Raw genomic sequence first — 12,107 nt, forward strand, 5'->3', positions numbered from 1 at the left:
GGAGCGGCTGGGCTGACTTATGGGATAACGAGTGGACGTGGAGAAGGGGGAGGAGGAGGGGGGAGTGTGAAAGTGTTGAGTGAGCCCAGCAAGCGAGACGCTCGTTCCCGACGTGGTGAGCGCTCTCACGCCTCCCGTCCGTGCTGCCAACTCTTCGGGGCAGCACGTGACACTCGTGGAGTCCCAACAGCGATCGCCCCCCCCCACCCCCTCGTGGAGTCCCAACAACAATCTAACCCACCCCCACATGGAGTCCCAACAACGATCGCTCCTCCCACGTGAAGTCTCCTTTACTTGATACATCAATCGTGCTGTGACGGTTTCACCTGAAGACGGAAGCTTGTGTTGCCTCCGAAACGTCGTGATTTATTATTTTATTTTATTTCTATTATTACTTTTATTATTTTTATTTTTTACCTACGTGACTTTACCGAAAAAAAACTAAGAGTATGAATTCTTGCAGTCACGAAAGCTTCAAATATAGAACTCCTAGCAGCTGTGTGGGGTCGTGGGGGATTATTTTGACCTCACTTCGCCCTGCTGGTGAGTTGCGTGGGTGAGAGAGCGATGCATTTTGCTCCAATGTTCTCCGCTGCTCACCACATAGCCTCCCGCAGCCTACAATAATAATGATAATTACAATGTATAATTGCGCATTCCATCCGAGGATCCCAATAGCACGATGTATGAAAGGCAGGAGGCAACAACAGAGCCAGGGGCAACCGGACGGACGATAGAGCGATGGCCACTTTAAAGAAATTGGGTTTTCAAAGCAGACTTAAATGTTGAGCAACCTTTTCAATTCTCTAAACTAAAAAGAAGAACACGTTTCTTTAGAACTGCTGCTTTTTTGGGATTAGCACGGTGGGCTACGTACGGTGCTAAAGAAGTTCAACGTACGTACACACACGTGGGACTCGCTCTCCCACAACTCTCCGTACGTACACACACACACACGCACGTGGGACTCGCTCTCCCAAACCTCTCCGTACGTACACACACACACACGTGGAACTCGCTCTCCCACAACTCTCCGCGACATTGCCACGTGGTCTCAACACGACGCGTCGATCCCAGAACCACGGGCAGGAATCAAACTCGAGAAATTTCGATGATCATGATCATGATAGTGATGATGATATTATTATTGCAACTACGAGGCCTTCACCCGTATAAGCCTCGCCGAGTACCAAGACTCATTTTCGGGACGATCCTGCCAAGCTTTTGTTGTTGTGGCTGGACGGATCAATGCTGCTGCTGCTGCTACGTGTAATTCCCCCCCCCCCACCCCCCCATTGAATGATTTGCAGATCGTTTTTCCGCATTGGGATGTGTTACGTCAATACGGGATACGCTCTTGTGTAGCTTTTATTGCGTGCTATGTGAGATGAAACCAGGGGCGCTCTGGAGAGAGAACGGAGATTCTCAGAAGCAGAAAGGCGCCCGAGCAGGGGAATGGAACCCAGGGGCTTCTCGCTGCGAGGCACAATCCGTCACACCACCGCGCCACCCAAAGCATCCAGGCTCAAGGGTGCAACGTCCAAAGCGCTGCGTCATCACCCTCCTCTGCCCTCTCCACCCCACACCCCGCGCGTGCGTGCGCGCGCGCGTGCGCACGTGAATACACGCACACGTGGCAGTGTGGCGCTGCGCTACGAACCCGGCGACCCGAAGTTCGATTCCCGCTCACGGCGGCCAACACAGGTGACGATTATCAGAACCGTTCGTGGGTTTCTCCCCTAGGTCGGCTCAGCCTCAACTGAGTACCTGTTGCGGTGTTGTAAACATCGCCACTCGGGGTGGGGTGAGAGACAAAGACGGCCGGGCGGTAGCGGCGCTGGACGGCCTCCACACGTGCCGCGACTCCGCCAGCGGCACTTGCCCCGACAATCTCTTTAGAGGCTATACGGGAGGGGGGGGCACCTTTGTCTTTGCGAGCGCACGTACCAGACGGGCAGGTCCGCGTCGCAGTTGCAGTGGACGCGGGGCTGCGTGCAGTTGCGCTCGATGCCGCACGCGCACTTGTGGACCCCGGGGCTTGAGCCGCCCCAGTAGGACTGCCGCTCACCGCTTCGAGCGACCCACCACACCATGGGGGGGCCCTCTGCCCAGGGGGAGGGGGGAGGAGGAGGGGGCGGGGGAGGGGAGAGCGGCGCAACCGCCATCATCGTCGTGGTCGTTATCATCATCGTCGTCGTCGTCGTCATCATCGTCGTCGTCATCCTCGTCATCATCGCCATCGTCGTCGTCGTCATCATCGTCGTCGTCATCGTCGTCATCATCATCATTATCGTCGTCATCATCGTCATCGTCGTCATCGTTATCATCATCGTCGTCATCATCGCCAACCAACACCACGTGTGCGTGCGAACGGACAGATCGAATGGACACAAAAATATTTACATTTGTTTTTTCATTTGCAACGTGCGCTGTAGCCGGTTGCCGTTCGCTCTCACACGGAGTCGGAGGCGCGCGACATCACCTACAAGCGGCAGGGGGCAGCTGGAACCGGCGCCGACAATTGCCCAAGCTCTGCGGTCCTACAGCTGGCGTGTTTGGTCAACTCCGTTCAACAGCAGTGCAACAAAGCGAAGACACGACTCCCAGCGTGCCTTGCGTGAATGTCACGTGGACCACCGGGCAGCATTGCACGTGCAACGCTCCCTCGGCCTTGTCTAGACCACCAGCTCGATGGGGCTGAGCGCGCAGTCGCATTGTTGCGTGGGCCACCCGCGACAACCACTACCGCGTGTAACAATCACACGCGACCACATGATGATGATGATGATGAAGGAAATGACTACGACGATGATGACAATAATGACGATGATGGCGATGACAGCCGTATGATGATAATGATAATAACGACGATGATGTTGCCGTTAACGACGACGGCGACGACCCAATCACAATCGGCCACGTACACGCGGACGCGCGCGCACCTGGCGAGTTGAGGAGTCGCGAGCGTCGGCAGGAGTAGTCCACCTGCTGCTCGCAGCTCTCGGCCTGCGCGGCCACGGCCGCCAGCTGCTCGGCCGTGGCGTTGTAGGAGAAGCGCGCCACGTGCGGCCGCTCGGGGCTCGAGCCCGAGACGGCGACCGCCGCCGCCGCCACCGCCGCCACCGAGGCGGCCGCGGTGGCGCCCCGCGGCGTCGCGGGCAGCGTCGTCCACACCGCGTCCTCTACGCGCGCACGGACGCACACGCGGACGGATGCACACACGCATGGATGATCGGACACACGCACAGACGGACACACGCATGAATGATTGGACACACGCACAGACGGACACACGCATGAATGGACGGACACATGCATGGATGGACACACGCACGGATGATTGGACACACGCACAAACGGACACACGCATGGATGATTGGACACACGCACAGACGGACACACGCACGGACGGACACACGCAATGGATGGACGGACACATGCACGGACGGACACACGCATGGATGATCGGACACACGCATGGATGGACACACTCATGGACGGACACACGCACGGACGGACACACGCATGGATGATCGGACACACGCACAGACGGACACACTCATGGACGGACACACGCACGGACAGACACACGCATGGATGATCGGACACACGCATGGACGCACACACGGACGTGGGGATGTGGGGACGCACGCATCTCCCACCCACCTCCATCTCTCGCCCCCCCACCCCCCCACCTGTGATGTTGCAGAAGACTTGCACGGGCCCCAAGGGGCCGCTGCCGTCCGTGTCGATGGAGTAGAGGCCGGAGGAGCGGCCTAGCTGCTTGTAGGCCTCGCACGATCGCTCGTGCACCGCTACGCAGGGGCGCAGCACGCGCGGCACACGCGAGGGGGGGTCGGTAAAGAGCGAGCGCTGGTAAAACCGAAGCGGTTACCGGTTAAAACCGGCAACGGTTGGCAGAAACGATCCCCGCTGTGCGAAGGTCAGGGACTTGTTTACACCGTCACCCGCAAACGTACAAACCGCACGGTGGTCAAAGTCACCGCGTGGTCCTAACTGTTTTTTTATTTTAATTTCACCACTGAGAAGCGACCTGGCCAACACAAACGATCGCTCAGCGAAGTGGCTAATCACCTGGAAAGTTATAGCAGCCAAATACTCTAAACGCGTGACGTTGATTCTGAATAACGAGGGAATAACCAAAGGACCGGGAGAAAAATCCACGCGACCACCTGGAGAAGACGCCCAATATTACCCATGCATCTGAGTTCAAAAGTCAAGGCGCAGCCCTGCAAGTGCTTGCCCACGCCACTGCGGGTGGATGGTCCTCTACCAGAGGGAGCTCTCGACGGTACTTGGTCTACTCTTCCCCCCGCGCTGACCAAAAGTCTTGTAAGAGATGGAAGTACCCACACACATCCCCCCCCCCCCCCCCGCGTGGACTCACAGCGGTGGCAGGTGGTGCCGGTGTACCCCGTGTTCTCGCACTGGCACGAGAACGAGTCCCACGTCTGGGCGCAGCGGCCACCGTGCTCGCAGTGGTCGGGGAGGCACCTGCACGCGGCACGTGACACGCGCGTGTGTGACACGTGACGCGCGCGCGTGTGACACGTGACATGTGTGTGACACGTGACGCACGCGTGTGTGACACTCAACGCACGCAACACGTGACACGCGACACGCGTGTGTGACACTCAACGCACACACGCGACGCACGCATTCAACACGAGACACGCACTTATATCACAGACGCACACATGTGTAAGGTAAACATACTTAACACGCACATTTCATGTGCACATATAAGCCATAACAGTACGTTAGACACAAACAGCAAGTAACACTCAAAGACAAAGATCCCACGTAAAGCCTTAAACGTATTATCGGAGCGAGTGCTGTTAGCGAGCACCTATGAAGACCGGCACGGCACACGAGGGGTTGGGTGGCCAGCACCACGCCCGACTGCCTTTGTCTCCCCAGTGACGATGTTTACACACTGCACCAGGTACTCGTTTGAGGCCGAGTCGACCTAAGGGAGGCCCAGGACCTGTTCAGATCATCGTCACTGGGTGTTGGCCGTAAGCGGGAATCGAACCCGTGTCGCCAGGTTCGTAGCGCAGCGCGCAGACCGCTACACCAGCTCTAACACGCACTAACACACACACCTAACACACATACACCTAGCACACACACACCTAGCACACACACACCTAATACACACACACACACCTAACACACACACACACCTAACACACACACCTAACACACACACACCTAACACACACACACACCTAACACACACGCACTAACACACACCTAACACACACACACCTAACACACACACACCTAACACACACACACTTAACACACACACACACCTAACACACACACCTAACACACACACGCCTAACACACACGCCCCCCCACCTGTCCAGGATCCCACAGGTGTCCACCTGCAGGTGCGAGTGATTCCCCAGGAGGCCGCGCTCCAGGAGGCGGAGGTCGACTTCCCGCTGGTGGACAACGACGGATCGCACGCAGCCCAGGAAGGAGGGTGGCAGGGTGGCGACAGGGCACGAGGTCGCGTCCGGGCAGCCTGGCCGAGGTGAGGGGGGGGAGGGGGGGGATGGGGGGTGGACAGAGTTGGTCCAACTGGAGGACCGCAGAGCTGAGGCAATTCTTGGCGCCAGCTCTGGCTGCCTTCGCACGTTCTCGTACAGTTTCCCGCACCTCTGAAATCATTCTCAACCATTCCCACTCTCTCTCTGTCTGCGCGTGTGAGCGTCGTTATTGATATCCGTGCATAACAACTCAATCATTCGCAGAAAACATCTTAATATTTGCTCTTTGGTTCTTTCGGTAAAGTCACGTAGGTATAAATACAATAAATAAATCACGACGTTACATTGTTTTTATAGCTTTATTTTGGTGATTTTGAAAACGTTTTGGTTTAGCCATGTTTGTTTGTTGTAGTAAAGAGTTAGCATGATAACTTTAATCTAAATTGTCTTATGGTTGTTATTGTTTGACTTGCATCCCACTGGGATTTTTTCACACAGCGCTGAAATGCGGTGATTTTTCTGGAAGACTTTGCTGTTTTTTCCTGGATTTTTCTGCTGCGTGGTAGTCACTTTAAGATGTTTCTTGTTCGTGTTTTTGTTTTGTTGCGGTTGCACCCGAGTCAAGAGCCGCATGGCTCACAGGGTTATACGTAATAAATGAAACTGAAATTAAACTGAAACATGTAATAGCTCTCAACGAAGCGTCTTACCATCACGTGGACATTTATAGCAGCAGCCAAACGCTCTGAACGCGCGGCGTCGATTCTAAATGTGGAGGGTAAAACCCGCAGGACCCGGAGAAAAATCCACGCACAACCGCGGCGAGAGAGAACCCACGGACCTCCTGTGCACCAGGCGAGGCAGTTAACGTCTCGAAACCACAAGAAGCGGGACGCAAATCGAAGGGTGGGAGGAAACGGCAACGTCGCGAATTTGACGCCGCCCCACCCGGGGTCCACTCAACACGCAGACCCGGCACCGCCGTCACAACGCCACCACCAAGGAGAGGGGACGGAAAAGATGAAATTTGTTTTTACTTCTAGATTTGAAGCTTTCGTGACTGCAAGGATTGATATTCTTAGGTTTTTTCGGTAAAGTCACGTAGGTAAAAATTTTAATTTAATAAAAGTAAAATAAAATAATAAAAATCACGACGTTTCGGAGGCAACACAAGCTTCCGTCTTCAGGTGGAACCGTCACAGCAAGCTTGCTGTATCAAGTAAATGAGAAATTCCAAGAGATACTACCCCGTATATATGCTGGTTGAGGGGGAGATGAGCCAGTACAGGCCCCCTTTTTAAATCCTTTATATTAAGGTCACTTGCTTGCTTGCTTGCGTGCTTACGACCGTGCAAATCTTTCGATCGTTTTTTAACCCACTTCCCGTGATCCAATCGAGCTGACATTTTGCACACAGACTCGTTGTGCGTGACAATTTCTTTTCGTGAACATTTTTTTTCCTAAATTTTACACTTTTTAGGTAATTTTTTTTTATATTTAACTACCAATTGCTTAATGGTGGCAGGCAATCATCTGACCCATAGGTGGCAGCCATCTCAAGCCAGAGGACGAGAGGACTCTAGCCGCCCGTTTCAAAGACCAATGTGGGCTGGGTTGTGGCCCATTGAACACGCATATAAAGGATTTATAGTGAAAAACTTTGTTTTTACGGGTTAATTTTGTGTATATTATTATGGTAAGGTGCGGCTTGAAATTACGGTTAATCTACATTACAAAGGACTGAGCCTTTGTTATGTAGACTGGCTGAGAGGGGGGGGGGGAGTGAAGGGTTTCTGAGAAGAGTCTCCAGGTGGGGTTTGTGAGATCACCCTCGGGTCGAGGAGCCCCAGACGTTCTTCCCGAAGCTGTCATCGTCGCCTATTCGTCTTGGGGCCGAATGATGCCAAACATTTCCTCTCCCCTGCGCCTCGCTCTCGGGGAGCGCAAAATAATTTGACTTCGCGAAAATTACGCGCTTTTTTTTGTTTATGGAATTAAACCGATAACGTTCGCGATGATAATTACGATAGTGACAAAAATAATTTAAGTAAAAAAAAAGAAACAATTAAATGAGTTATTTATACACAAAATTGTTACATTGACAGCGTGGACGTTATGACGTCATCGTGTTCTGAAGCGGACGCTCTCCGTGCACGCAGACTGTGAGGTTACGATGATTACGTCATTTTGGCGATCGCATCGTTACGATGATTACGTGATTATGATGATTACGTCTTTACGATGATTGCGTCGTTATGGCGATCGCATCGTTACGATGATTACGTGATTATGATGATTACGTCTTTACGATGATTACGTCGTTATGGCGATCGCGTCTTTACGATGATTACGTCTTTACGATGATTGCATCGTTATGGCGATCGCATCGTTACGATGATTACGTGATTATAATGATTACGTCTTTACGATGATTATGTCGTTTTGGCGATCGCATCGTTACGATGATTACGTGATTATGATGATTACGTCTTTACGATGATTGCGTCGTTATGACGATCGCGTCTTTACGATGATTACGTGATTATGATGATTACGTCTTTACGAAGATTGCGCCGTTACAGCGATCGCGTCGTTACAGCGATCAGCGGCAGGTTCTTATTCCGGGCGAATTGAAATCAAAAACCTCGTAAACATTCCGATTCATAATTGCTTTTTGGGGTTAGGCTACGTCATGGGTCTGACCGAATCTGTGCCGTGAAGACCCTCCACCACCCGACATGGCCAAGCACATTACATTGCCATTAGATACGCGACGCTTCACTCGAAACTGCGTCAAGCATACGCAGGACAAGCCGTCGGGTGGCGGAGGCTCTTACGACACAAACCTGGCCAGATCACTTACGTGGCTTAACACGAGTATCGATACCGAACAGTACGCTCGCTCTACTCTGTTGATTAGAACACTATTTCAGTTTAGCCCGTGGGCTTTCTCGACAAACATTCCCGATAATGAAGGTGTTGTTTAATATATTTATATTCGTCACGTCGTCTTTACGTGGCGATCCTTACTCATCGGATGTTTGGGGTGGTGCGCGGCTTCAACGATGAGCACGGTTAGTCACGTGCGGTGCAAAAGAAGTCTCAACATACACACATTTAAACGTATGCGACCTTAGCCCCAACCCCCCACCCCCCCCCCTGTAGCATGGATATCTTCACCCTGTGACCTATTTGACCTCACCTCCCAGGTAGCAGTGGTCACCCGTGACGATGTCGAGCTGGCTGTTGGAGTGCATGGCCGTCGAGGGCTCTCCGTCCAGAACGAGCGACAGGAAGTTGCGGCGAGCCTCCACCAGCACCGAGTGCCACTGACCGTCGTTCACGGCCGACCCTGCCGCCCAGCGACGCAACAACAACAACAAACAACAACAACAAGAATAGCGACAGCACCAACAGAATCGTCATCGGCAGCAGCAGCAGCAGCAGCAGCAAGAGCACTAGTGACATCAGCAGCTGCAGAAACAGAATCAGCATCAGCAGCAGCAGCACCAACAGAACACGTCATCATCAGCAAAAGTAACAACAGAATAATCATGAGCAGGCAGCAAAACAACAGTAGTGACATCAGCAGCTGCACCAACAGAATCATCATCAGCAGCGACATCAGCAGCAACAGCAACATCATCATCATCAGCAGCAGCAATAACAGCAGCAGCCACATCAACAGCAGCACCAACAGAATCATCATCATCATCAACAGTAGAAACAACAGCAGCAGCAAGAGAATCAACATCAACAGCAACAACATCAGCATCAGCAGCATCAACTCTACAAGTGGTGACCGATGGAGTTCAGTGGCCCCCGCCCTTTTCCCTCCCACCGTTCGTCCGCCAGCAGCGTCGCGGGCGAGACATTGCAGGGCCCTCGCACCCTCGAACCAACAATCTCACACCTCGGCGGGTCGCCCCGAATCACCTGCGGTGATGTGGGCGTTGGTCCGGCGTGCCTGTCGCACCGACACGCTGACCTGCCCGTCGGCCAGCACGACGGACAGGGAGCCCCCCCCCGCGGGCCCCCCGCCACCCGCCCCCGCCGTGCCCCCCAGGGGGAGGTGGAGGAGGAGGGCGCGCTCCTGCCACGTGCGCAGCTCCAGGGAGAAGGAGAGGGAGGCGAGGCCCGGGGGAGCGTCGAGACGGAGCCAGGAGCCAGGGCGCGGGAAGGTCACGGAGGTCGAGCCGGGGTCAAGGCAGCGGGACGTCACGTTGCCCTGTAGCGGGGGGGGGGGGGGAGAACGTGTTCAATGTAGGAGGGGGAAAATGATGGATTAGTGGCACATGCAACATATAATATCCATAAAAGAGGTTTTTGGGTTAGATCACGTAAATATGTAAATGTGTGTCGTTAAAACCCGCCACCACCCGACACTGCCAACTAGTAAGGGTTGTCACGTCAACAGAACGTGATGGGGGTCCAGAGTCCCCGCGAGGGTTCTGGAAGGGGGGCGTGGCCAGGGGGGTTATCAGCGGGGTCCCGAGAGGGATCGCGGCGTTCAACTCTGGGCATGAAGTGGCCATCCTCAAATCTCGGTCTCGGGTCTTCACGCGTGGACCAGACAGCTCGCTAGCTGTCCTGGTCCGACGGTAGACTTGTCTCTCCGAGTGTCAGTCTAGTTGGCCGTGGTGGTCACCACCCTCTGCTGTTATCCTGTTCGAGTTGTCTTGTGGTTGTTGTTGTTGTTGTTTGACTTGCATCCCACTGGGATTTTTGCACACAGCGTTGGTGTACTGTGTTTTTTCTGCAATATTTTGCTGTCTTTTCTTGGATTTGCTGTTTACACTTAAGTCACATATTCACTTTAAGATGTTTTTTGTTCATGTTTTAGTTTTTTGTTTGTTGCGGTTGCACCCGATTCAAGAGCCGAATGGCTCACAGGGCTATACCTAATAAATGAACTTCAACTTGAGTTACCCGTTGTGTTAAATCAGGGGTGGGGAACCTTTGTTCTGCCAAGGGCCATTTGGATATTTATAACATCATTCGCGGGCCATACAAAATCATCAACTTAAAAATTAGCCTGTTACATTTGGTCAAACATTTTATTAACTCGCCCCTAATGTGATGGCTGGAACTGCTTCTCTTTGGTGAGGCGTGCGACGCTAGCTGGTATTGATGGTGTTGCTACTCGTAACTGCTTTTCCAGGTTTGCTCCGAGATTTATTGAATTTCGAGTCCCGCCTGCGGTTGCCTTGGCAGGGCCAGACCAAATGATTTTGCGGGCCTCGTACGGCCCGCGGGCCGGACGTTCCCCACCCCTGTGTTAAAGAAACGTGTTGCCTCCAAGAACAAGTGTGCGCCTAAGTTAACACGCGACACACACACACTCACAACACACGCTCACGCAACACACGCTCACCCATCAACATGCGGCGCGCACACGAAGCTAATGAACTCATCGTCGGATCCCGTCGAGGGCTTAATTTTCAGTCCGCGCCGCTTAGCGCGAAGCCAAAATAAACACGGAGAGAAGTCGCGCGCCTCCATAGAAGCAAAGAAAGACATTTCCCCGACAATAAGAAAAAAAATCGCTCCGATAAATAAAAATTCCCTCGCTGGTGACGGCCGCCTGGTCTGCGACGCCGCGGGAAAAAACGTGCCCAGTGTTTCATGTTTTGTTGTCATCATCATCACTATTATTATGCCGTTGATCCAGAAAAAAACTACGAGCAGCTTTTAGTATTTTTGCCAGGTAGGGTCCCCGCTGAGTTTGTAGCTCGTTTTCAGAAGGGACCTGGCGACCACAAATGATGTCTCAGCGGAGTGGCTTATCACGTGGACGTTTATAGCAGCGGCCACATACTCTTTATTAGCACGCGTGATGTTGATTCTAAATGTGGAGAGGGGGGGGGGAACCCGGAGAAAAATCCACGCGACCACAGGGAGAGAGAAACAGACACACAAAGTCCAAATATACAGCAGCAGCAGGCGTCAGGGTCAGGATCGAACCCACGACCTCCTGTAGACCAGGCGAGGGAGTTAACATCTCCTAGCCACCGTGGCGCCCCTTACGCTTCACCGAGTCTCAAGGGTCATTTTCAGGAGGGTTCTGACGAAAGTTTTAGCAGTATGGAGGGCAATGCTAACAATAATAATAATAAAAAGAGGCTCGCGACTGCCCACGGGAACAGCTGAGCACTGAGAGTCACCGCCGCCGCCGCCGCGTGGCTCCGCTAAGTTGCTCGGCGCTTGACTCAACAGCGGCCACAGGCGACGCGTGAGGCTCGCAGAGGCTCGCGGCGGCCTCCAGACACGGCTGTTACATTCGAGACGGCATCACGGATGTGGCAATTCATACGTGTGACGAATGCATGCGAGCAGCGTATGCGTTGTGTTTTTTTTTACATTTACAACAAAAAAAGCTTGCAAATTAAATCGTGTTATTCTGAGCAGACTGCAGAATGGGGAATCCGTGGTGAGGTGGGGGGGGGTATTGAGTGGGGGGCAGAGGTCGCAAACGGGTTTTGATTCTTTACCCGTACCTGTACCCGCCCGCACCAAGGATCGCAAATGGGTACCCGTACCCGGCCGGGTATGGGTACCCGTACGCTACCCGTACCCGTACCCTAC

At 53.3% G+C, this 12,107-nt stretch overlaps 1 protein-coding gene across 1 annotated transcript in view; it reads right to left on the minus strand.

Annotated features, from left to right (window-relative positions):
- The window catches only part of LOC144724796 (contactin-associated protein-like 5), a 110,727-nt gene that overhangs the window by 19,552 nt on the left and 79,068 nt on the right, over positions 1–12,107 (minus strand). Inside the window, exons 9-16 of the mRNA XM_078604183.1 lie at positions 9,623–9,750; positions 9,364–9,510; positions 8,725–8,933; positions 5,389–5,557; positions 4,409–4,515; positions 3,696–3,815; positions 2,943–3,182; positions 1,948–2,104 (exon numbers count right to left, since the gene is read on the minus strand). Coding sequence (XP_078460309.1) covers positions 1,948–2,104; positions 2,943–3,182; positions 3,696–3,815; positions 4,409–4,515; positions 5,389–5,557; positions 8,725–8,933; positions 9,364–9,510; positions 9,623–9,750 — 1,277 coding nt within the window. The remainder of the gene's footprint in view (positions 1–1,947; positions 2,105–2,942; positions 3,183–3,695; positions 3,816–4,408; positions 4,516–5,388; positions 5,558–8,724; positions 8,934–9,363; positions 9,511–9,622; positions 9,751–12,107) is intronic.

Source organism: Lampetra planeri, chromosome 21 (assembly GCF_965212315.1).
Source record: "Lampetra planeri chromosome 21, kcLamPlan1.2.h2, whole genome shotgun sequence".
Lineage (NCBI taxonomy): Eukaryota > Metazoa > Chordata > Hyperoartia > Petromyzontiformes > Petromyzontidae > Lampetra > Lampetra planeri.